At 39.6% G+C, this 26,075-nt stretch overlaps 1 protein-coding gene across 10 annotated transcripts in view; it reads right to left on the bottom strand.

Moving 5' to 3' along the window:
- The window catches only part of Dcdc1 (doublecortin domain containing 1), a 404,056-nt gene that overhangs the window by 150,922 nt on the left and 227,059 nt on the right, over positions 1-26,075 (bottom strand). For all 10 annotated transcript variants that reach the window (XM_076570234.1, XM_076570233.1, XM_042275867.2 and 7 more), the window contains 3 exons: positions 10,462-10,522; positions 3,629-3,763; positions 2,487-2,644 (listed from right to left, as the gene is read on the bottom strand). In XM_076570234.1, the coding sequence (XP_076426349.1) occupies positions 2,487-2,644; positions 3,629-3,763; positions 10,462-10,522 (354 nt within the window). The remainder of the gene's footprint in view (positions 1-2,486; positions 2,645-3,628; positions 3,764-10,461; positions 10,523-26,075) is intronic.

The raw sequence follows: 26,075 nt of genomic DNA, 5'->3' as shown, positions 1-26,075 counted from the left end.
CCTCTAGACTACAGAACTACAAGGTTGGATGCAACAGGAAGTCTGGGATTTGGTCCTTTAATGTTTTCTGCCTCTTATTTAGTCTTCGTGGAAAACTACCCCTTTCATTATTCCCTTTCCAAATTCCTCTACCTTACTCAACAGTCCCCATTTCAAGATACCCAGTTCAAATGCTAACCTCATCTGAAGGGCTGAGATCCAGAATGACGGCTATGACAAGAGCGTGACAAAATCCACAAGTCTAAATATAAGAGTTCCAGAAAGTATATAGAATTAAACTCTGAGGTTGGAGAGACAGTCAGCATCTAAGGGCTTGTTTGGCTCTCCCAGGACTCAAGTTCAACTTCTCGTACCCATATTGGGCAACTCACTACTGCCTGTAACTCCAGCTCCAAAGGAATCAATGCCCTCCTCAGGTCTCTGCAGGTATCATTCTCATGTGCTCATGCATACACACACACACACACACACACACACACACACACACACACACACACACAAATCCTTAAAGCTAAACTCTATATATCAATGTGTTTTCTACACTGACACATGTACATACACATTGTACCAATGTTAAAGTTTAATTTATAAATTAGTCATAATAGGAAATTAAATTAATAACAATCAATAAATAGAACAACATAGTCCAATAAAAGTTGTGAATTGTTATTTCTGGAATTTCTTTTGAAATATTTGGGGCCTGAGTGACCATAGGAGACTCGCACTGTGACAATGGATGAGCAGGGACCATGGTTTAATACTTGCTTAAAATCCTTTTGTACCTTATTTGTCTTCAGAACATTTTCAGAACTGCCATTTAGTGAGTGTTACTGATTTCCTAGACATTTAAAATCACCACATCAAATTTAACAATTCTAGTATATAGCATATTAGCTAACATTATGTTTTGTGGCCAGGGAGGATGGGGTGACACTCTTTCTGTTACTATGCTCCTTTCTCCAACATTCAGTTATTAGATTGTATTATCTCAGGGAATTCAAAACAACAACAACAACACAGTGGAGACGGCCAGTCTCTAACCTGTGGAGGCCCTGTACCTTCAGAGAAAAATATTTCCAGCCTGGGGAGGAAGAAAACATGGAGAGTGAGTAAATGACCACAAGGGCAGGGATTATCATGGAAGAAAAAAAGAAATCCTGTAGGGGTGACAGGAACCTGAAAACAGAAGCAATCTATTCTTCCAGAGTCCAGGACAAGAACTAAAGCCCAAGATGATAAAATCCAAATGCTCTGCCAGGAAAGATCCAGTAGATGTGGCTGTGTGAGTCTAGGAAGACAAGCCAATGGTAGCTTCACAGGACAATGTCAACACACCCCCAAGTGTCCTGGTATTGCCAGAGTCCCCCTTTTAGATGAAAACACTGAAGACTGCTCCCAAGGGACTCTCACCACAGTGACACAAGAATGGCACCAAACATGCTGTGGAGAGTGGCCAGGCCATGTGACTGCAGCCTGCACTCACACCACAGAGCATCACAGAGTTGAGAAACTTGGGAAGGTTTAAAAACTAAGTGCTAGAGAGGAAATGTCCTGGAACCCAAGCTCTGATGCCATCCAGGAACCCCTCACACTGTAGGAGAGTAAGACAGGAAACTTGGTGGTTTTTTGTGAATCTCATTATTCAAATAAGAAATCATCAGTTAAAGACAGAGTCACTCGAGATGGGTTATATAATTTAAGAATGTAAAATAGCCCCCAGCTTTACAAAGTTGTCAATTGTTCTTTTTCTTTCTAATACAAATGACACTTCTATCTGGATTGCTGAATTAAAGTTAGGGTGCCATTAAACTAAATCAATGTGTGTAAGAATGGTGTTACTTCTTTAAGATCATGTGACTGGACAGTCATTTCAAGCAAGTATAGATTTAAATTGCAGCTTATAAAGTGAACATCAACCAGTAAAACAATAGTTATAATAAATGTTAGTATGAGGGCAAGTGAGGAGAATATGAAAAATAGTTTCCATTTTCCAACCAGGAATAATTTGGAGTTGTTAGCAAACCATGGATGCCACTTCCCCTCTAGCCATGGAAATGGTTAGTGTGTTAAGTGTCACTATAGAAGGCCATCTAGTACCCTCAGATGCAAGTACAATGTACTCCTTGTAGAAAAATCAGAGGGATTACCTGTGTTTGCTTTTCTCAAAGACCTGCAGGCACTTTCACAATTGGATAGATGCTCAGTATTGCCTTTGCTTAATTATGTTATTTCTGTGTGTTTCAGTGAGATTCTAAAACTGCAATCCATCCTAAGTATCCTCAAAAATGATTACATACATCAGTCTTCAACAAAATACACATAAATGTCACCTCTCTTCATCAAATGTGACCCTGAAACTACTATGATTGAAAGCCAAGGGGCTTTTAAGATATTTCAACAATCTTCAAGAAATTCATCTTACATGAAACTGAAGGAAAACGTCGAATGTCATTGAGCAATAAAGCTCCGCTCTGCCGATGCCCTACCTCTGAGCAGGAGCCTTGGGAGGTTTCCCTTCCAGTTTTCTCAGCAGTACCACTGCCGGCTGCCCTGTCCCCTCTAGAGAGCCTCGTGGCACATCCTGAGCATCCGAGGGTTCCGACAGCTGCTTCAGCAAAGGACTGTTGGTGTGGTTTTGCAAGCCCTTGTAATGAGACATAAGAATGATGTAGTTAATTTTCATTGAGTGGAAATGTTTATGACATATGTACTCAAAACATAACCTTGAGAGGCTCCTGGTTCTCTGTGTTTTCCTACAGCATGGGATCTTGTATGCAGTCAGAACAAATGAAGGCAATGCCATGTGCAATATAGGGTATTGCCCTCTGTTTAGCAAAATATCTATATAAATATGCATCAATTTTATATAAATATAAATGTGCCTATGAATATCACAATATAGGGCTGGAGAGGTGGCTCAGCAGTTAAGAGCACTGTGGGAGCCCATTTTCAGGTTCCTTGTGGCTTTACCCAGCAGGTCTGCCTAGACAGGATGATTAGGACTGTGGGCCTGGGTGCAGGTGTCCGTGATGGTCTGCACTTGGCTGTGCTGGGGGGGGGTCTTTTGCTCCACCTTTGGAGACTCTGTAAATACCCTAGGGCAGAGACAGTCAGGGCCTGTTGGAATAGGTTCCAGGCCCTCTCGAGGTTATCCTGTATTTTCTATCTGTTTATCTCCACACTCTAAATCCTTCTATCTAATATTTCCTGCTGCTCGCACTCAAGAGCATGCTGGGGAACTGTGGGGGTGGTGGGTAAATGCCCCGCAGAGCAGTAGCAGAGCTTTTCCATGGGACCTGGGTTTGGTTGGTTCCCAGCACCCACATGGCACCTTACAACTATCCATAACTCTAGTTCCAAGGGATCCATTGCCCTCATCTGGTCACCGTAGGCACTAGGCACACACACACAGTCCAGTCCATATATAAACATGAAAGCCAAACACTCACAAACAGAAAATAAGTCTTAAAAAAAAAGAATATTATAGCATTTTGTGACTTAAACAATCAACAGCATTGTTGTGAGAATTTGTGCTTGTTTCCTGAAAGCAACAACAAGAATACTTTTTCCCTTTTCAAGATATACTTTAGAGATCTGTTTCTGTCTTGCCTCTGGCCACCACACTGACCTCTTCCACACAGGGTTTGCCATGTTCTTGATGAGCTGTGGTCCAGGCTCTGTGGTGAATATGGTCCTCTGTTTGGTTCACATCCACTGGAGAAATGAGATCCTCCAGGTAAGTCAGGACAAACTGAGGATAAGCCTGGAAAGAAGGAAGCAATTAAATAAAGTGCCAGCCTAGTACGCTACAATTAGAAATTGAGGTGGATAAATTAGTAGTAAAATGGCTTAGCTAATAAATTTTGTGTCAAATCACTTTGGTTGACATTTTTTTTTAAACTTTGGAGATAGGTTAGCTAGGGAGATTATCTTTATCCTTACACAGCTATGAGAATACCTAGGCCTGGGGAGAATGACTGTGTTTATCAGTACTTCCAAGCATGAGGACCCAACTGATCTCCAGAACCCATGAGAAAATAAAATCCATGGATGGTGGCAAGAGTTAGTAATTCCAGCACAGGGGAGATGGATGGTGATAGGCAGGCCCCTGGGCTTGCTGGCTGGCCAGCCTGTCCTGCTTGGTGTTCTCCAGGCCAGTGGGCAAGTTTATCTCAAAAATCAAGGTGGGTAGCTCCTTAGGATCAACACCAAAAGTTGCCCTCTTCCCTCTACACACATGTACATGTATATGCACATACACCCATACCAACATGAGCACTACATGTACACATATATGTAAAAACTCACATACTAATTTTCATTTCTATTCTCAAAATATGACTGTGAACATGTATATACATGTGTAAAATATGCAGTTGCTGTATGGCTTGGCAGTCCTCAATTCTGTTAGACAACAGACAAGGGAATACAGGATGGGAATGAAATAGCTGTGTGCAGTGGAGACAGTCTATACATATCAGACACAGACTAAGAGCATTGTCTGTGAACATGGAATGAAAAGGAGAAGGCAACACAGATACTAAAGAGCCATGATTTATTTTAGTTAGCAACCACAGCAGCAAACATTTTGGATATATAAATATAAAAAGAGCCTACAGGGTACACAATAAGAATGAGCTGCTGAACCAGCCACACATGGTGTGCCCTGCTAATTCTCACTTGGGATCATCTGCCATCTGTTCATCGAGCTTCCTGTGAACACCACCACTGGCCAAGTGTGCTTGGACACAAGCTCTCACTGTCAGGGAAGAGTGGTGCAGCCCAGACAGAGGTTATAGACGTTAAGAACAAGATTTAGAGAATGTGGCCCTCCCACCCACCTGCAGCTTATTTTATGTGCATTGTCTACCCATCTCTCTCTGTGTGCATTTTCCGTTGTTCTCAGTTGGTGAGGAAATTGTGGTCTGAGCATTTTAGTTTGGCTTGTACATCTTTGCTGTTCCATGAACTCTAAGATAGCTTGCCTTCTAGTATTCCTCTAAGATATCACTGTATCAAATGGCTGTCCATGTGACCATAGGTTCTTGTCTTCATCCCTGCAACAGCCTTTGAAACAGCTGCTATTAAGGTGCCAACGTTAAAGATGAGGTGATAGTCACGGTGAAGTCACTGCCATGCTCAGTGTTATCAGCTTACTTACTAATCTAGAAAGTGCAGGTGTACTCTCTCAATTATTACACAAGGTTCTTGTTCCATTTTGTAAAGTGTGGGTCCAAGGTTCTAACAAAAAATACCAAGAGGAGTTCAGTAAAGAGCTAATGGCACTGAGTGTTTTATACTGTCCTAGAAATAAAATGAGAGTGAATGACTTCAATCTTAAACCTTGCTAGAAAGTGAGTGAGTAGAGGCTGGAGAGATAGCCCAGAGGCTAAACCAGTAAGCTGAGAAAGAAAGGAGAGACACAGAAATAAATGAGGAGAAAAAATACAAGTTAAAAACACTGTGAACAGAATTTCTGTTGGATTAGTCAAGGACTGACAAAATGTTAAGGGTATATTCCCTCCAAGTTAATAGATAAATACATGCAAGCATGTTCATTGCAGCAGCATGGCACATATTTGCTTCAATGTGGTTCTTCAGTAAGTTTTTAAAAATAGCATTGATATGGACGTAAACAGGTAAAGATGGTCATCCTATGCTGTCAAGAGGGAAATTACCATCACAAAAGCATATGGATAGTGGTGTGTTATGTCGTATCTAATTAACTAGTAATTATATGATATCAGTGTTGATACAAACATTTGAATATTGCTGAGAGGTGCTTTTGGTTTTTGTTTGTTAGAGACAGTACCCTGGAGCCCAGGTTAGCCTCACTCTGGCTGTGTAGCTGAGGCTGGCCTTAAACTCTTGATCTTCTTATCTCCATTTCAAAGGGCTGAAATTGCTAGTATGTGCCATCATATGCCTTCTGCCCATATTTTCATTTATATTTTATTCAGTTATAAATTACTGGAGGTTTTTATTCAAGAATAACATGTGCTGTTTTTATTACTTAAATGAAAACCCTGTAATGTGTGAAAATATGCACATAATAACTTATGGGAATATACATATAAATAGTTCTGGGAATTAGAATAAAGAAAAATTTGAAGAGACCATATGTGTTATTATGTTTTCATAGTAACCTTTGTTGTGCAGAAATATTACTCATACACAACTTGGTGATTTAAAAAGAAAACAGTTAATTTCTGTAGTCCACATGCTCACAACCTTGAAAAACCACTCTCGAATCTCCAAGTTCACCTAAAACATTAGCAAGAAAGCTTAAGATTTAAAAATGTTTACGTTATCTTGAGATTTATATCACACCTATTGTATTATGTTGCTTTTTTATTATGCAAGCTCTTACTGTCTGACACATGATCATGACACTTCAGCTAAAGAGAGCATGACAAGAACAAAAGGAGATTGTCCTATATTATTTCTACAGGAAAGTATCAATCACAAGAGACTGTGTTTTCAGAATGAGGGACAAAGAAAACCAGAAGAACAAAATTATCATGCCATCATCCATTTTGTAGATAAAGTTCCAGTCCTCATCTCTGCCTATATGTAAATTTCTTTGATATAATGTAAACACACCTAAGTGATACTGCTTTCTTACCTCATATTTACCAACTCATGCCATTGGCACTTTCATCTGTCATCATAAATTAGAATGCAGATTTGTGACGTAACTACCAGCACTCATAATGGCAGCACTCCATCGTGCTGTACAGTCTATCGATTACTCAGTGCCATGGTCAGCTCTCACTGTCCTAAACAATGCTATAATGAACATCCTTCAAGGTCTGCAGTGTACCTCCCACTTCAGGGTGAACAGCTCTAAGTGGGAGTTCTGAATTAAAGGAATGTGAGGATGATTCAAATATCATTTTGATTATGTTTCCAAACAGACCTCCAGAAATAATGGACCATTTGTATTCATTCCTTTGTATAGTCCCTTTCCTCACTTGCCGGCATAGGTCTGTGGGACCTAAAGAGTTTGACAGAAGTGGTAAATGACCTTATCAGAGACACCAATGCTGGTATTTCTCCCTACTTGTTTTCTTGTTATGACAGATCACATTATGAACGGCACTGTAGGGGGAGGTCACACTGTGATGGACTAACACCTCTGGGCAGCAGCAGGTGTGAATATGCTCAGAAGCTGACTTCCCAATCTTGACTCAGCCACAGACTTCTGAAGCTCTTGGTTGACATATTGGCCCCATTCTCATGAGAAATTCTGAGTTAAATTCTCCAGTGAGGGGCTGGAGAAATGGCTCAGTGAATAAGAGCACTAGCTGTGCTTCCTGGGGATCCAGGTTTGATTCTCAGCACCCACAAGATGCCTCGCAACCATCTATAATGCCAGTTCCAACACCTTCTTCTGGCTTCCCTGAACACTGGGCATGCCTGATGTGCACAGACAAACATGCAGGCAATATACTCATATGATGATGATGAGGAGGATGAGGATGAGGATGATGATGATGATGATGGTGGTGATGAATGGGGATGATGATGATAACTACAGTGAAGCCACTTTGGATTCTAAGCCCATGAAATCATGAATGTTTGCTGTTTGAAGTTTCTGTGCTTTGAAGGTAAGTTATTACACAATAGAAAACTAATGCTAATCAGAGGCGAGCATGTGTGTGCCCCCAATACCTTCATCAGACTGGAGATTCCCAGGTTTACTATCACTCTAATGAGAGGAATATTACACCACACTGTCTGACAGTTGTTGACTCTTTAGTGAGATCAAATGCTTTATTTGGCTTGGCTCTTTTAATTTTTCTTCCAACATGTTTTGTTTTCATGTCCTTTGCCCTTTTTACTATCAAAGGTTTTAAAACTTTCCTGTTGAAATGTCAGACTTACTATATATTAACATGTTATCTCACTCTCCAATGCTGATGCTGCAATGATTTTTCCATATTTCCTTACTTACTAGTTACTTCTTTTGGTTTTGTTTTGTTGAGATGGGGTCTCTCTATGTAGCCCTAGCTGCTCTGGAACTCTCCATATAGACCAGACTGGCCTTGAACTTACATGTCTCTGGCTCCTGATTTCCAGCATTGAAGACATTGACCACCATGCCCAGCTTCCTTATTTGCTTTTTGCCTAAGCTACTATTAGCTTAGGAGGTTTTAATTTTTACATGCTCAAAGGCAGTCTTCTCTTATACAGATTCTATCCTCATTTCTATGCTTCTAAAATTACCTACTTATCACCACACTGAGTTAGATGCTTCAATGTACATTTTTCTTCCATGTGCGTGTTCAAATTTAAATACTTAATTTAGCTGTAGTTAGTTGAATATCGACGAAATGTGATTTTATTACTTTTTGCAAGTGAGTAAAGAAATAGTTGATATCAAAAAGAAAACAGTTATCCAAGTAAAAACAACATAGTAAGATGCAATAAATGTATTTTAAATTTCCTGTCATTATCATTATTAGCTGCAAATTACCAATTAACTGTTCTAAGCTAGGATCTGTGCCAAATGCTAGCATTAATATTGCTACTTTGCAGATGAAGAATGTGAAGCTCAGAAAGGTTAGGTGATTTGCCTAAGGCCACACAGCTAAGAAGTGGAGCCAAGATACATTTATAGTATCCTATAGCAGCAGTTCCATCCTTAAAAAAACAAAATGGCATGAGCACAATTCATGATCCAGCTGCAGATAATTACCAAATTATCCTCCACTTTATCTTTAAATATATGGAAATAACTTGGATATGACTAAATGTGGAGCCAGTTGAAATTTCAAATGTTTTAAAGACTGAAATGCTTTCATTAATAGTTTCTCTCTGTGAATTTATAATAATTATAGAAAAATCAGCAATTGTATTTTTTAATGAAGTTTAGAATCTAAACCTACTTAAAACTAACTTGTGTTTTAAGTAGGCAAGCAGGCATCATCTGCTTGTAGGGATATGCTCATGTGAGGACCAGACACAAACACTATGAGGACAGAAGCTGGACATTGGACAGGGGTGGGGGGGTACTTGAGTAGTGTTAGGACTTTCCTCACAGGGACAACACTGGAAACAACCAGAAGGAAGAGTGAGATTATTTAGATTCCTGGTTTTAGTGCATAGTCATTTGGCTCCACGTCTCTGGGTCTGTGGTGAGAAAGACAATCATGGACTGAAGGACATAATGGTGAGAGCTGTTCACTTTGTGACAGCCAGAGAGGAGCATGGGTGGGATGAGGGAAAGACTAGCACCATGCACACCTTGCAACAGAAAAATGATATATCCTGCCCTGGCCCCTACCTATCAAGTTTCTGCCACTGCCCATTAGTTGGTTTGATTTTATTCATCAGTGGATTAATCAGTTAATTTGGTTAGAGCCCAAATGTTCCAATCACCTCTCAATGGTCCACTAACTTGGTTTCAAGTCTTTGGCACATAAACCTTTTGGGGATACTTCACATACAAATCACAAGCACATGTATTGGGGAGAAAAGATGAAGGCGGACCTGAAACTTGGTTTGTTCCACATCTGTTGGTATGGGAAATGAGACTTACTATGAGATATTTTAAAAGTAGTCAGCGTCCTTAGCAATCGGGGAAACACTAAATAATGTTAAGGATGTTTTATACAACTATATGGAAACCTATAAGCTTTCTAAAATGTATTCTTTAATTTTATTTTTAATTCATTCTCTCTTCCTCTCTCTCTCTCTCTCTCTCTCTCTCTCTCTCTCTCTCTCTCTCTCTCTCTCTCTCGTGTGTGTGTGTGTGTGTGTGTGTGTGTGTGTGTACAGTGTGTGCACATGATTGATGGTGTTCATGTATGGCAGAGGTTCTGGGTTTACCTGGAGCTGGAGTTAAAAGTGTCTGTCATAATGGTGGTGGGAAGTGAACCTGGGTCCTCTGCACATGCTTTTAACTGCTGAGCCATCTTTCCAGTCCCCAAATCATATTTTTAAAAGTACTTTAACTGGAATACCCCTAAATGGGGGATAATGCTCTCAGAAATCTTAAACTGTCAAATAACCCAGTCACAGGTATGGAGTATATCTCTCTTCAAGATGCTGGCCAGGGATTGCCAAGAGACCCTCAAACAACACAGTTTCCCACAATTGCACTTGGTTGCCCGCCAGAACTTGAAAGCAAAACTCTATCACTAAAGACAACACCTCATCCTTTGGTCCAAAAATCAAGCAGGTACTGAACTAATCTTATTTTAAAGTGTAAAGAAAGAAACTCTGAAGTACTGAGTCAATGAATTATGAAAAATTAATTTTCGCTTTGAAAAAATGTTTTTTAAAATTAAACAAAAAATCCAGGGCAACCGTTGAGTTAAACTAAAATTTCAATTTCAAAGCAGAAAGCAATATCATTTGTGCAGATACAGATTCTTTTTCTAAAACAGTTTATTTTACATGAATCTAAGAACAACTTTTCTTAGGAATAAAAGTTGTGGCTTATCCAGTCCTTACCTTAGAATAAATACAGCCATCTGTTCCAAACATCCATTTCTGGGACTCATCTTCTTCATGTCTGCAAATGAAAACAGAATATAGACTGTTGCTTCTGCTCCGCACAGAAATAGTTCTGAGTTAAATGAAATGGTTGGTCACTTTTTCATATAATCTGTCAATAGACCTGCCTCACTCTACTGCTGCAGCACTGTAGTATGCAAAGCACTGTGTGTGATGTGGTGTGTGTGTGTGTGTGTGTGTGTGTGTGTGTGTGTGTGTGTGTGTGTGAAATATGTGTATTTCCAACAGCAACATTGACTAGGAGTTTTAGAGATTAAATACATTCAGCAAAGCATTGTAAAGGCTGACACTAAAACCCATGTCTATAATCCCTGGGGCAGGAAGATTGGGTGCATAAGAACTCAATAAAAAAGAAGAAAGAGAGGCAGGGGAGAAAGTAGTGGGAGGCCTTGCTGGTTGGATGTTGTAGAATGCCATGGCCTGGCAACTCTCTTTAAGCTTGGCAACATGGACAATGCCCCAACTCTCTTTCTCTACTTGACCTTATTTGGAGACTGTCTTTAGGCCTGGACGCTGCACTTATCTCTAGTATGACCCTGGACACAGTTTTCTGCAGAAGCTTTCCCCCTTCTGCCCATATGGCAATTAGACGTTGTGCTAGGAACATTACGATAGGACCATGCTTCCACAAATGATAGCTAAGACTTGTACCAGGAGCTTTGTGATAGGAGCGTACTGTTTAATCCAAGTTAGGTGATTCCCTGGCTACTGTTCCCAACCCTCTATATTCCCTATATTCTGGAATAAAGTTGAACTGATTCACTGAAGTTATCTCCTGGAGGCCTATCTCTGTCATGCTCACAGGTCTTACAAAGCTCTCGTCATCACTTCTGCCCTTTGTCTTCATAGATTGGTGGCCAACAGGCAGAGAGGAAAAAGGGACACGAATGGAAAGGAAGGAAGGAAGAAGGGAGGGAGGAAACGAGGGAGGGAGGGAAGAAAGAGAATCAAAAATATAGAAATTTCTATATACCCTCCCCCACAAAATAATCCTTCCTGAGAGGAAAGGAGAATGAATGGCTTAACTGTGTTGAAAGTTGAAGACAATGGTGTAGAAAACAATATCATGAAAAAAACAGGAACCTCATACAGCTCTTCTGAGATGGTTGAGAAATTTTGTTAAGGTAAATCATGTATTTGAACTAAATTTGAATGAGAAAAAACATGAAGTGTAATGAAGCTAATCATGCCTAATTAACTAATCATGTATTCATTAATATCAAGAAACTTTACAACAGTAAGACAAAATGAATTCAATTAAGTGTAACAGGATGTTAAACAGGACTTTTCCTACTGCCTCAGAGTTTTGACAGACCCATCAGAGGTTGGGAATATGAGGTATCAGGAGCTGGTATGTTCTGAAGTTCATTCTAAAGCAAAATCAGTTTAGTGCGCGAGTCCTCCACACACACCCAGCTAAGAGCACAGAAGCTATACTGCAGTGAGTGCTTGCTAGCAACATGCATTGGCAGGCCCTGTTCTCAGAGGTTTGATGCTGAAGGTCCTGAATCTGAAGTCCAGCAAGCTGCATCCACATGGATTCTATGCCATTCTAGTCCAAAGAACTTGGGAAATATAGATGAATATGGTCTCTGGATGAGACTTTGGAAACATGGAACTGAAATGATGCCCGAAGTAAGGAAAGAAGACACAATATTTGCAATTGTGAAATAATAAGAAATAGATTGATTCTGCCTCAGATTTTAGATGCAGAATTCCTCAAATGTCTTGGAACCTTCTGAGTGTCAGAACAGCTTTGGCTCTAATGATGCAGGTCTCGTGGGCTCCAGGATGACAGCCGGTCACTAGCTTAAAAAGACTGAGTCATGATGCAAGCTTAGAGTTTTCTCTTCACTCCCAACATCTGGGAAGAGAAGGAAAATACTGGAAATTATGTTACCAACCAATCAGGCTTCCATTCAAAACTATACTTTTTGGTTTGTGAGCACACCTGTGTGTCCGGAGGTTGATGTACAGCGTTCCTCAAAGTAGAAGTTCCTGGAACCGGGACCCTTCCTGCCATGGTTCTGTGTATCTCTGACTACCTGCTGCCTTTGTGTATCCTTCATATAAGTGAGTTAAGTGTTTCTGTAAGTTCTGGAAGCCAGTTTCACAGTTACTGAATCTGTACTCCTGACATCTGATGTTGATACAGAGTCCTTACCCTGTGGAAGCTAACACTAACTACAACAACTCCATGTCAGTGTATGAACTGAATGGCATGGGTGGACAACCAGCCGATGTCTGTGGGAAAAAAAACAACTGACTGTACAAAAAGAATCCTCACATATCAGAAGGGAAGTCTACACAGTAAAGAAATAGTTTGCTTTGCTGTACAAAGATATTATAAAGGGAAAACTGGTAACCACAGCTACAGAGTAGCAGTTAGAGAAGCTGGCCAAAGATTTGTTCTGGAAAACTGGGCTGAATAAGAGAAATGTGACACTATTAAAGAGAATGACTTATTTCCCTTTCTTAGTTATCAAGGTGCTGGGGACTGAGCTAGGCATCTTCATTTATACCAGACAAGTGTTCTACTGGACTAAGCTGCATCCCAGTCCTATAAAATGAAATTAAATGGATAAGAGGGAGCACAGATGTGAGAAAACATAAAACATTTTAATGCTTACATAAAAATGTTAATGAGCTAATTTTCAAGGCGAATTCTCCCTGAACAAGAATTCTAGTTTTAAGCATTAAGCCAACTGAATTGTTGCTCAGTTTAGCCTCAGGTGGGTGATGGATGTCCTGAGGAGCATTGTTATTCTAGAGTTCCTTGTATAGTAATCCATAAAGGTTAGTAAAGCAAACAAGAAGCTTTCTTATTTAGTCTTATTATCAGTCTTATTTATTAGGGCTTAAAACTAAAATTATCATCCTGATAATAACAGTATATCCTAGAGACAGTGCACAGACTAAAAATTCGACTTGAACTGAGGAGGAGTTACCCTACTCTTCATCTTCTTTTATGGACAATAAAGTGAGATACAGAAAGGTAAGGTGGGCTGGCCAGAATGACAGCCATAGGCAATGTGCAGTGGTCCTAGACTTCAGACTCTGACCTCTAGCACAGAACTGTCTCAGTTCAATTAGAAGCCTGTAAACTAGCCATTTTTACATCACTTCAAGCAGAGTAATAATATTCACATTGCAGCATCATTGGTTATAATCTGAATATAATCTCAGTGACTTAACACATATCAATACATGTATAAATATTTTAATATAATTATGTTAAAATGCTCACCAAATAGTTTTATGTTGGGATTTTCTACCCAATACTGACAATGCTCATATTTTAACAACTAAATAGAGAAAAATATTGTTTAAAAAACAATATTGTTGGTTAAAGTTTATCAATTTAGAAGTTATAAATGTTCTTTATTTTTATTTTAAACTTTCTTACTAGAAAATACATTGCAAATAAAAAAAAATCACACAGTGAAATTAACCAGACCACAAAATTATACAATTCACTAAATTTCTATACAGAATAAACATTTTATTTATTATTTATTTGTTCATTTATTTTTGGTGTTTTGAGACTCAGTTTCTCTGAGTAGTCCTGGCTGTCCTAGAACTCACTCTGTAGACCAGGCTGGGCTAGAGCTGGTCTCTGCCTGCCTCTGCCTCCTGAGTGCTGGGATTAAAGGTGTGTGCCACCCCTCCTGACTAGAGTAACCATTTAAAAAAGGTATATAAGCACACACACACACATTATATATGTGTTTTTAAGTAAGATTATAAAATAATATTTCTACCAATGGCTTTTTTCAAACCTCCCTAGATTGTTTATCACTTGGTCCCTTTCTCCTTCTGTATCACCCACCCTACTTCCTCCAGTTGGAGCTATAGACAATCAATGGCTGCTGAGAGAGAGAGAAACAGTTTCCCCAAGGATGAGTTCCCTGGGAGGTTATCCAACTCCAAGTGGTCAGTACTAAACATGTTTATATGAGCAACCCCAACCCCAGACTCTGCAGTTGTACGTTTGTATGAATACATGCGTATATGTGGGTAACAACAATAGCTGTAAGAGAAGGATTCAGAAAGCATAGGACAAGTTCAAGTGGGGGAGAGAGGAAATGATGTAAATATAACACTCATGCATGAATTATTTTTAAAAATAAAACATTTAAGTTAAATTTAAAACAGTGATTGCTTTGATGGGAATATGCTATGTTGTAATCAATTTTTGATCATGTTTGTAATGAGTCAGAACTCAGTGCAATTTTATTGCCTACAGGCCATCCTTCCCATTGCAGAAATTATTGTGAATATATTTAACACCAAATGAAGTCCTTCACTTGTGATCAGTAATTAATATTTCAATGCTAACTATCAAAACCTACAAAATTTAAAGTTCTGCCTGGAATAAATTATGGTTTTAATTTTGGCTTTTTAAATCATAGCACCTTTCTCCAAGAATAGTAAACATAATAGGAAAGATCCCCACAGTCAGACAACTATAGAAACAGAATCCATGCATGTGCTTAGAGATAATCCTACTACTAGGTACAGGACAGGAGACTATAAAGTTCTCTTCTAACAAATAGATACATATAAAACATATCAGAATGTTCCTACTCTAAAATCCATAATAAATCCATTGTGGCAAAAGGTTTTCAAATGATTTTTTGGCTGTTTAGAAGATTTGAAAGATCATCTTGGTGTTAAAGACTATAGGATACACTTGGATAAGCAATTGAGAAACAGTTCTGAAAGGAATGCCAGTTTCCTAGTTTCTGTCATGTTTAGTCACCACTTCAACTTGTTTTGCATGCACATTTGCCTAGTCAATTTTAGTAGAAACATGTAGCTTTATATCATCAATAAGACTTGAGAGTTTGCTAATAGCTTTCCTATGGGGAGCCTCTAATTGATATAAAATTCCTTTACATTTTATCAAGGTCATTAAGAAAACAAAACTGACATGTAGTGCCACATCAATAAGATGAGAAGATATCATTCTAATGTGTAACAACTTACTCACAAAACAAATATTTTATGCATAAAATTGCATTTTATTTTTCAAGAGATTTTATATATTGTTTAAAAGTCAAATTTAGAGGGTGGGGATGGCTCCATGGTTAAGAGTGGAGAATCCCACATTCAGTTCCCAGTATTTGTGACAGCTCACAACTGCCTATCATTCCAGTTCTAGATAATCTAACACCCTCTTCCAGCCTCTGCTCTCACATGAACACACACACACACAAAATTAAAACTAAAATAACTCATTTTAAAAGTTAAATTTAGATCTAACATGCAATGGTGCATGTTGATGATATTAGACTAATTTAAAGGACAATGTGATGGACTTTCCTTTCTTGGTCAATAAACATTAAACTCAAAAGCTTTCCAGGAATAAATAAAGGCAATAATAGTAGCAATAACACCATCAACAGTGAGAAAGGGGGATAAATGGAAAAGATGTTCTCTGTCCTTGAGAGATATAATTATATCTTATATATATTATATATATAATTTATAATATATCATAAATATAACAGAAGCTGAACTGAGCTTAAAAGGCCTTAGTTCTAGTCCTTGATCTGACCTTCAGAAGATCACCTAGGCTCCAAGGCTTCTAGAAATAAAATTAATCATAATGACGTTGATATTATCACCACATCTCCACCACTACTGTGAAGGGAGGGTTAGGGGTAGAAATTTTTCTGAGTCTTTTCTTTTCTGAAAGAATGTAGCTCCTGAGACTATTGCATTTCAGGTTCCCATATTGTGGGGGAAACTAAGGACTATGTCTTGGCAAGTTTATCAGCTACTACTCCACTGACTGTTGATGTCATTTAAGTGGCATAGGTATTAGTTGACTAGATATTGAACTAGCAGTCTTTCAGCCATTTGTGCATCTGCTGAAATAGTCTACTTATTAGATAATAAATACAAGGATGTAGGTAGCCCATGGCCACAGTTCAGGAGAAAGCGTCATCATTTCCTAGTTGACAATAAAGAGGGAGTATGATTGTTACACTCTGGTCACAAATCCATTTTTCCAGCCTCAGATGACTCTGATGTCTCCCTGTGCTACCTAGGGTAAATGCAAAATCCATACAGAGAACAAAGAGCAGCAGTCCCCCGTCCCGTCGTGTTCCCCCGTCCCCCCGCCCCGCATCGTTAATGTAGTGAAATAGTCAAGCCATCCACATGTTATGAAACCGCACTCAGGCAATTGTTCTATTCCTGGCTTTGTGACAGAGTTACTGGTAAGCTTGATGCTATAATCTATAGTTACACAGCTATCCTCTTTGGATGTGTTCAGAGATGACCTTAAGCCTGTGTGTTAACCTGTCTTGGTAATATTGACCATTCATCACTGCAAATCCAACAAGACTTAAGTAACTTTTTAAAAAGTAGATGTATGCACATAGCTACAACTGAAATAGTAATGCCAAGGTAAAGAAAACAATAAAGATGATATCATATTGGATAGCATCTCATGAGAGTCTGAAGTCTTCTTTATAGATCCTTTAAACCTGTAAGGTAGAGAATTTAGCCTGTTTATTCTGACTCAGAAGACCACAGACCAAAGTACACAACAGACACTCTTCAGCATTCCCACTAATCCCTTGATTCTTAAACAAGGACTGTGAATTCAAAAGCCTTTAAGACCCGGACAGGTATTTTAAATGCATGGAAGAGGCTGAAGCTATGTGAGGACACCACTTTAGGAAATGGCTGAGAATACAGCAAACAAGTGTGTATGTGTAATCGGGACCACTCGGCTCATGCCTGGTTGGTGTAATGACAAAATGTAAGTCTGATGCTACTGATGTTTTCAAGAAAAGCTAGAAAGGTATTTTAACACTAAAATGTCTTGCCCATATATCCTAAAATGTAGCATCAATTTTCAGTGGTAGTCTGAAAAGCAGCTTTGGTTCTATTTATCTGTAAGCTGTTTCAAATGCCTTTTGGTAGGGGTTGGGGATTTAGCTCAGTGGTCGAGCGCTTGCCTAGCAAGTGCAAAGGTCCTGGGTTCAGTCCTCAGCTCTGAAAAAAAAATAAAAATTTAAATAAAAAAAAAAAGGAAAAAAAATCAAATGCCTTTTGGAATGAAATGTCTTTTCATGACTTTAAGAGTGTTCTGGTCGCTTGGTAATGCCATTGTTGGTTTGCCTTTCCTCTACTGGTGGTCAGATACACAGACAGAAAAAGCATATTAAAAGAAAAACTAAGTGCAGGCCTGCTATCGTGACTATGAATAAGATGACTGACAGCAAATGAGACATGGTTGCACTAATGAGGCATGATATGTTTACAATATTCTTTGGGAGTTGTCAGCCGCCTCTTTAAATGCTAGTTCTATTATCTTTAGCTTACAAAAGGCTACATTCTGATTCCTAGCCTTTGTTAAAATCATATTAGACTACACCACGGCAGAAGAAAAAAAATTGTCTCTGGAAGTGGTTGTCACATGATATTTATTGTTATTCATAATGAAATGTGAGTACCTCAAAATATACCCAGAAATAAGGTACCTTTCAAACATCTTGGGCCTACTGATATTTTTAAGAAAATAAAACACACCTTTGTGTTTTCCAAATGTTCAACTATTCTAGCTCTACCTTGAAATGGACTATTCTCTTGCCCCTCGCCTAACTCCAAGCTGAACCAGTTCAGAGGCAGATGAGACTCATTTGTGCATAAGAATCTCCCTTCCTCCCAACTGCTCCGCTTTTCTCCCACCTCCCCTCCCTCTTGGTCCTTCATTCTTTCCTAGATTATAAAACCACTTCTTGAAAATGGACATTTTTAAAGTTAAGTTTATGCTTTCCAGTTCAGTGATATGACCTCAAATATATGACCTTAGACCAGTGGGTTTCAACCTGTGGGTTGTGACCCCTTTAGGAATCAAATGACCCTTTCACAGGGTTGCATATCAGATATTCTGCACATCAGATGTTTACTTTATGGCTCATAACAGTAGCAAAATTACAGTTATGAAGCAGCAATGAAATAATTTAACTGGGGTCACCACCACATGAGGAATTGTATTAAAGGTCAGAGCATTAGGAAGGTAAGGTTGAGAATCACTGGGCTAGACTGACCTCAAACTCACTATGTTCTGGAGGATGGCTTTGACCTCCCCAAACTTGCTGCATTTTTTAAACTGGCATCTCGTTCCCTGCTTTCAGGACATTGAGCTTCACCACCACTGTCTCACTGTCCTGACCACAGCAGGAAGAAGATCTGAATAGGTTCAGGTCAGTTCACTGAACAGATGATGCTCTGCTGTCAGAATCCACTGTGGCCAGAGAGAACCCTGGGCATCATGAGCAAGACCAGCCAACAGGACATTCCCAAACACCTGCTGTTTAGATTGTGGATGTCAGTCAGATCTCTCTCTCTCTCTCTCTCTCTCTCTCTCTCTCTCTCTCTCTCTCTCTCTCTCTCTCTCTCTCTCTCTCTCTGTCTCTCTCTCTCTCTCTCTCTCTCCTTTCTCCTCTCTCCCTCTCTAACAAAACAATAACTCGGTTCTTCCCTACTCACTTTCAATTTTTGTTTATTTTTTTAGTTTGTATTTAGTCTTTTCAAGTAGCTTTATTTGGAGCTTCAAGTAGCTTTGTTTATTCTATTTATCATAGAGCATGTCAGTTGTACAATTGACAGGCATATATTTGAAGAATAAAATATGAAACTTCAAAATATGCATATACGTTGAAATCATCATCTCGGTCTTGATAACAAACATTTCTATGTCTCTCGACCTCCTCCCCAGAGAGAAATCACTCCTAAAGCTTCCTGGTGCATCTTTGAAAACTTTTTATTATATTTTATATGTGCTCCATGTGCATGTAGTGCCCACAGAGGCTGGAACTGAAGTTATAGACAATCGTGAACTGCCACGTGGGTGCTGGGAATTGAATCCAGGTCTTCTGGGAAAGCAGCCATCTCTCCAGCCCCTGTGAGTCTTTTAAAATCCTACTTTCTGGCCTCCCCACTTTCTTATCTCTAGTCACTCATTGACATGCATTCTAGAATTCTAGATTATTGAGAATTTATTCAAATTGCACGTGAATGAAGTCAAGTGGTATGGACTTTTTTTTTTAACTTTCTGTTAGCAAAATTCCTTTGAGATTCTATTCCTACTGTTGTATTATCAAGAACTGATTCCCTTTTATTGACTGGCATCATTCTTTGGAAAAGATAATTTGCTTATTTTTCCTATGTAAATGGATGTTTGAGTTATTTCTAGCTTTGCCATCTTTTGGAGTAAAGCTGTTTTGAATATCCATGTACAAGTCTTTGTAGGAACACATACTTTTATTTTCTTTGGATAAATTCTTCAGAGTAGGATAGCCAGGTGTGGCTTGTTCTGTCTCCCCGATCTTCCAGTGTTCACCTCAATAACTGGCCTCGGGTTTGATTTTATTAATAAGAACTTTTAAGAATCCTTCTACATCTGGACGAATTCATGAAAAAGCTGTTTGCCTGTGGCCTTGTGAGCCCCAGCTCAGGCCCAAGCTACACTCAGCCGGTTGTGGTGGCACACGCCGGTAGGATTTGCTGAAGGAGGCAGAGGCAATAGGATCCCGAGTTTGAGGCCGGCCTAGAAGGCTTGGGAGAAGCTTTGGCCCGGACTGAACCACAAACAGTGGTGGGACCATGGAAGCAGTGGCTACTGCTCCACGTTGCCAGCTCCTTCTCATCGTGTTGGTGACTGCAGTGATGCTGCTACCAGGGACGAAGGGTTTACTGCTGCTGGTTCAGAGAAGAATTGCCAGGACCATCATGTTACAAGAAAGCATCGGCAAAGGTCAGTTTAGAAAAGTTTGGCAAGAAAAATGGTGGGGAAAAATTGCTGTGAAGAATTTCTGTTCTAGGGAAGAATGTTCATGGTTCTGAGAGACAGACATTTATCAGACTGTGATTGCTCCAAACCACAGAGGAGGAAAAAAAAAAAAAAAAGTCTGCAGGAAACCATGACCACGCCTAACAGTGACTTTGAAATCTTCAAAAAGATGACAGGATTCTACAACGATGATTCCACATGGACTATGATAAAGTCATTAAGCCAATTAACACCATGGAAAAATCGACTTTGGACTACAAACTGGTCAGGACAATTTCGAGAGCCCTAGCTGAGATGATCCAGCCTGACAGACTACTTGAAAAAGAACTTGAAACAAGCCCTGAACTTTCCTATTATGCAGAGACTGGACAAATGATACAAGACTTGACAATTAACCCAAAAATTTTCTTTTCAAGATTCCCTAAAGATATCTTCACCCCCTAGAAAGCAAAAAGAAAAGGAGAATAATAAGCCGGGCGGTGGTGGCACATGCCTTTAATCCCAGCACTCGTGAGGCAGAGCCAGGTGGATCTCTGTGAATTCAAGGCCAGCCTGGGCTACCAAGTGAGTTCCAGGAAAGGCGCAAAGCTACACAGAGAAACCCTGTCTTGAAAAACCAAAAAGAAAAAAAAGAGAGAGAATAAGATATGAGATAGATCATTGAATCTACTCTGAGAAAAAAGATAAAGAAATAAGAGGATAAATAGGTAGATCACTGAATCTACACTGAAGAAAAAGGGGAAGATATAAAAATGACAAAAGGTAGACTACTGAATCTATTATGAAAAGAAAAAAGAGAGAATATGGATATGATAAGATAAAAAGGGAGATAATGGAATCTACTTATTATTATTATTATTATTATTATTATTATTATTATTATTTTGGTTTTTTCCGAGACAGGGTTTCTCTGTGTAGCTTTGCACCTTTCCTGGAACTCACTTGGTAGCCCAGACTGGCCTCGAACTCACAGAGATCCGCCTGGCTCTGCCTCCCAAGTGCTGGGATTAAAGGCGTGCGCCACCACCGCCTGGCCAGAATCTACTTTTAAAAAGGAACGACTTGTTTTAAATAAGATAAGTAATGAAAATTTTTTTGGTCTGAGTTTATCAGATGTTACTGGACTGGACATTGTTAATATATATAATGGAGTTTTTATCTAAATCTGTCAAATGTTAATGCGCTAGACATCATTAATGTAATTTTTGGCTGTATATATTGTATATACTTATTGGATAGTTTTTCTTGTATTAGTTATAAGCTTTCTTTAACTTTAGACAAAAAGAGAGGAAATGTGGTGGTATTGTGTTCCCCAAAATATTGTGTACCTTAATAAACTTATCTGGGGTCAGAGAACAGAAAAGCCACTAGTTAGGCAGTGATAGCACACGCCTTTAATCCTAGCATTCCAGAGGCAGAAAGCCATCTGGGATCTCTGTGAGTTCAAGGCCACATTGGAAACGGCCAGGCATGGTGACTCATGCCTTTAATCCCAGGAAGCAAGCCTTTAATCGTAGGGAGTGATGGTAGAAAGCAGAAAGGTATATAAGGCGTGAGGACCAGAAACTAGAAGCATTTGGCTGGTTAAGCATTCGGCTGGTTAAGCTTTTAGGCTTTGAAGCAGCACAGTTCAGCTGGGATTCATTCTGGATGAGGACTCAGAGGCTTCCAGTCTGAGGAAACAGGACCAGCTGAGGAACTGGTGGGGTGAGATAGCTGTGGCTTGTTCTGTCTCTCTGATCTTCCAGTGTTCACCCCAATAACTGGCCTTAGGTTTGATTTTATTAATAAGAACTTTTAAGATTCCTGCTACAGCCAGGCCATGGAGTAGAAAAGTGTTTATATTCTGTAGAAGTTTAAACTCGCTCTCAAATTGTTTTCCGTTTCCATCAGCTAAGAGTGATGAAAGCGCTACTTATTAATACTCTAACTTTGTCTTCTGAATATTAGACATGCTACTAGATTCACAATAGCACTTCATTGTAGGCCTATCTTTGTGTTTTATTTTCATTAAGTTCAAAATACTTACTAATTTATATTTTAATGTCTCCTTTGGTGCATGGGGTATTTAGAAATGTATTACTTCATGTCTAAATATTTGGAGATATCACAGAAAACTTTATCCTTTTGAGTTCATTTCTCTTTTCTTCTTTCAATATATGCTGGGGATTGCATCTATACATTCTACCATTGAGCTAAATGCTGTCCCCTTCTGCTATTGATAACTAATTTAACTCTATATGGTCAAAGAATATATTTTATCTTATTTGAACTCTGTTAGAGTTGTTGAGATTTGTTTTATTGGTAGAATATAGACTATTCTGATCACTATGCAGTTCCCTTAAAAAGCAATGTCTTTAGGGAGCACCACTCACTTTGGATGCAAACATAGAGAAATCAATATCCTCTAACCAGGAAACCCTCTCCCTCCTGGATAATATTCACAGTGCTGAAAGGTACTATGCAGGATGCTGGGGGAGAAAAGACATCAACGGTCTTACCTGATACTGGCTCTTAAGTGCTACAAATATGACCTACCAGGAAAGATGTACCCCTTGGGGCAATAGTGGCAAGACTGGATGGGTACCAACCACTCTGGATTGAATGTGAGATCTGCTCCATTAGAAGGAATTGATGCCTTGTGCTGTAAACATGGTCAAAACCTCTGGCTAGCAAAGTCATAGGCTCAAGGGGAAATCCTTTAATGCTGCTTTGCTTAGTAAACACGCTGTCAAACTGTTTTCTAAATATTTATGTTTTTATCCACATACTTGTTCAGTTCTCAACCTTGGGGAGAGATGCCTCTCCTTGTAATGGGTAGTGGTTAATTCAGAGATTCATGACTGTTCAAAGTGCTGAGAATAAGCAGCTGTACATCTTCAACCACAGATGGGACACCTATATAAACATCTATCCACTAATGCTCAAGGAATATGGTAGAACAGGGAACAGAAAGAACTGAAAAACCAGAGGAGAGGGAAGAGCACTATGAAAGGATGTCCTCTGGGTAGAACATGGCTGTTACACACATGAACACACAGCATCTATGGTTACCTACGTAAGACCTGCACAAGATTAAGCCAGTTACAAATCCCAGCATGGAGACCCCACCCCTACTTGAAGAGATATTGACATTGACAGTTGATTGTGACTACATGAGAGTCACTTTTCTTTGAGGGGTGGCCACTGGCAGGTTGTCCATGTCCTACTAGTTAATCCACAGTCATGTACATAAATACAGCAGTGGCTGGGCTCAGTGCTAATTAAAAAAATAGGACTATCTAGAGGGGAAATATATTGGCAAAGAGGGCCAAGTGGAATTGGAGGGAAGGAGTTGGGGAAAGGTATGACTAAAATGCATTGTATACGTCTATGAATTGTCAAAGAATAAAAAAAAATCTTTAAGAAGGTATGATATGTACTCACTCATAGGAGGATACTAGATGTAAAACAAAGATGACTAGACTGCTACTCACAACTCCAGGGAGGCTACCTAGAAAACAGGACCCCAAGAAAGACACAGGGATCGCCCAATGACAGAGAAATGGATGAGATCTACATGAACAACCTGGATGTGAGTGGGGGTAATGAAGGGCAAGGGTCGAGGGAAAGAGAGCTTAGGGGAGCAGAAGATCCCAGCTAGATCAAGAACAGAGAGGGAAAACAAGGGATAAGAGACCATGATAAATGAAGACCACATGAGAATAGGAAGAAGCAAAGTGCTAGAGAGGTCCCCAGAAATCCATAAAGATACCTCCACAATAGACTACTGGCAATGATTGAGAGACAGCCCGAACTGACCTACACTGGTGATAAGATGGCCAAACACCCTAACTGTCGTGCTAAAAAACTCATCCAATGACTCAGGGAAGCAGATGTAAAGATCCATGGCCAGGCCCCAGGTGGAGCTCCAGGAGTCCAATTGACGAGCAAGAGGAGGGTTTGTATGAGGAAGAATTGTTGAGACCAAGATTGGAAAAAGCACAGGCACAAACAGCCAAACTAATGGAAACACATGAACAATGAACAGATAGCTGAGGAGCCCCCAACTGGATCAGGCCCTCTGGATAAGTGAGACAGTTGATTAGCTTGAACTGTCTGGGAGGCATCCATGCATGGGACCAGGACCTGTCCTTAGTGCATGAGCTGGCTGTTTGGAACCTGGGGCTTATACAGGGATGCTTGGCTCACCCTGGGAGGAGGGGACTGGACCTGCCTGGACTGAATCTACCAGGTTGAACTCAATCTCCAGGGGAGTCTTTGCCCTGGAGGAGATAGGAATGGGGGGCGGTGGACTGCGGGGAAGGGAGGGTGGGAGTGGGGAGAACAAGGGAATCTGTGGCTGGTATGTAAAATTAAATTAAAGTATAAAATAAAATTTAAAAAAGAAGGTATGGAGACTGCTCAGGCAATAAAGTGATTCCAATGCAACCATAAGGACTAAGTTTGATGACAAGCACCACATAAAAAGTCAGGCACCATGACGTGCACTTGTACCCCTAGCACTGGGGATTCAGAGACAGCATTTAAATCCATCCATCCATCAATCCTAGTTACAGCATTAGGTATAACTGTAAAAGCTAAAAGAGAAAAGTGATTTGCCTAGTAAGACACACTCACAGAAATTCCATGATAAAAATGTATGATTTTAAAAACATTGATATTTCCTTTTCCTGTGTGCCTTTCCCCCACCCACCCCCAACTTCTAAGGTGGTTACAACACCAGACACTTGCTGTCAATTATCTGACTTGACTGTGTCCTATTAAACATGAGGCGTCGTGACTAAGAGCCCATATTCGGGTTAGAGACTGACTGCTTGAGTTTGTTTTCCTGTGCAGCCATCTAAAGGTATGACCTTGAACTAGAGATTTGTCTCTGAACTTCAGTGCAGATAATCATGATAATCACCTTACCAGACTGACATGAGATTTAAATGTAGCAATGAAACCTTGAGAAATCAGAATGGTATCTGGGGCAGAAGTGCATGGCTGTTGTGAGAGTAAGTTGTGCAGCCAGAGTTTACACCTAGAAATTTGACTCTGTAGACGGTATTTTTAATCACTGTGTGGTACGTTATGCCTGCTGGACAGACTGCTTTTCATGTTACATTTTCCCTTCTGCATACACAGCTGGGTCAGCCTCCCTGATGCCTAAGTATCATGATTCTGGCTTCATCTCTATGTACGTCCTTATCCAGCCAAACTATCTAAATCATGACTCTCTATGTACTAAAATACAACAATGCTTGTTCTTGTCAATCTTATGTTAAATCAAATGTGATGCATGCTACAAAAGTAGAGCATATCTTTGATCCCAGCACCCAGGAGGCAAAGGCTGAGAGAGCTCTGAGAGTTTGAGGCCAGCCCAATCTACATAGTGAGTTCCAGGACAGCCAGAACTAGAGGATAGAGAGATCTTGTCTGAAGGAAGGAAGGAAGGAAGGAAGGAAGGAAGGAAGGAAGGAAGGAAGGAAGGAAGGAAGGAAGGAAGGAAGGAAGGAAGAATCTTGAAAACAATCCTTCTAGGTGATTATATGTAAATCAACTTTCTGCCTCAGTGGTTTTTTTTAATTTAAAAAAATTAAACTTTTATTTAAAAAAAATTCCAACCATATCTTCTGTAAGAAAAAAATATGATAGACAGAGGCTATTCTGGCCCATTCCAAGTCAGCCATTGTTTCATCTCCATAATTTTACTTTTACAGTATTTCATGTTCAAAAATTGGAGAAAAAGTTA

The sequence above is a fragment of the Peromyscus maniculatus genome, chromosome 4 (genome assembly GCF_049852395.1).
Source record: "Peromyscus maniculatus bairdii isolate BWxNUB_F1_BW_parent chromosome 4, HU_Pman_BW_mat_3.1, whole genome shotgun sequence".
Lineage (NCBI taxonomy): Eukaryota > Metazoa > Chordata > Mammalia > Rodentia > Cricetidae > Peromyscus > Peromyscus maniculatus.
This window is presented reverse-complemented; position numbering and strand designations above follow the sequence as displayed.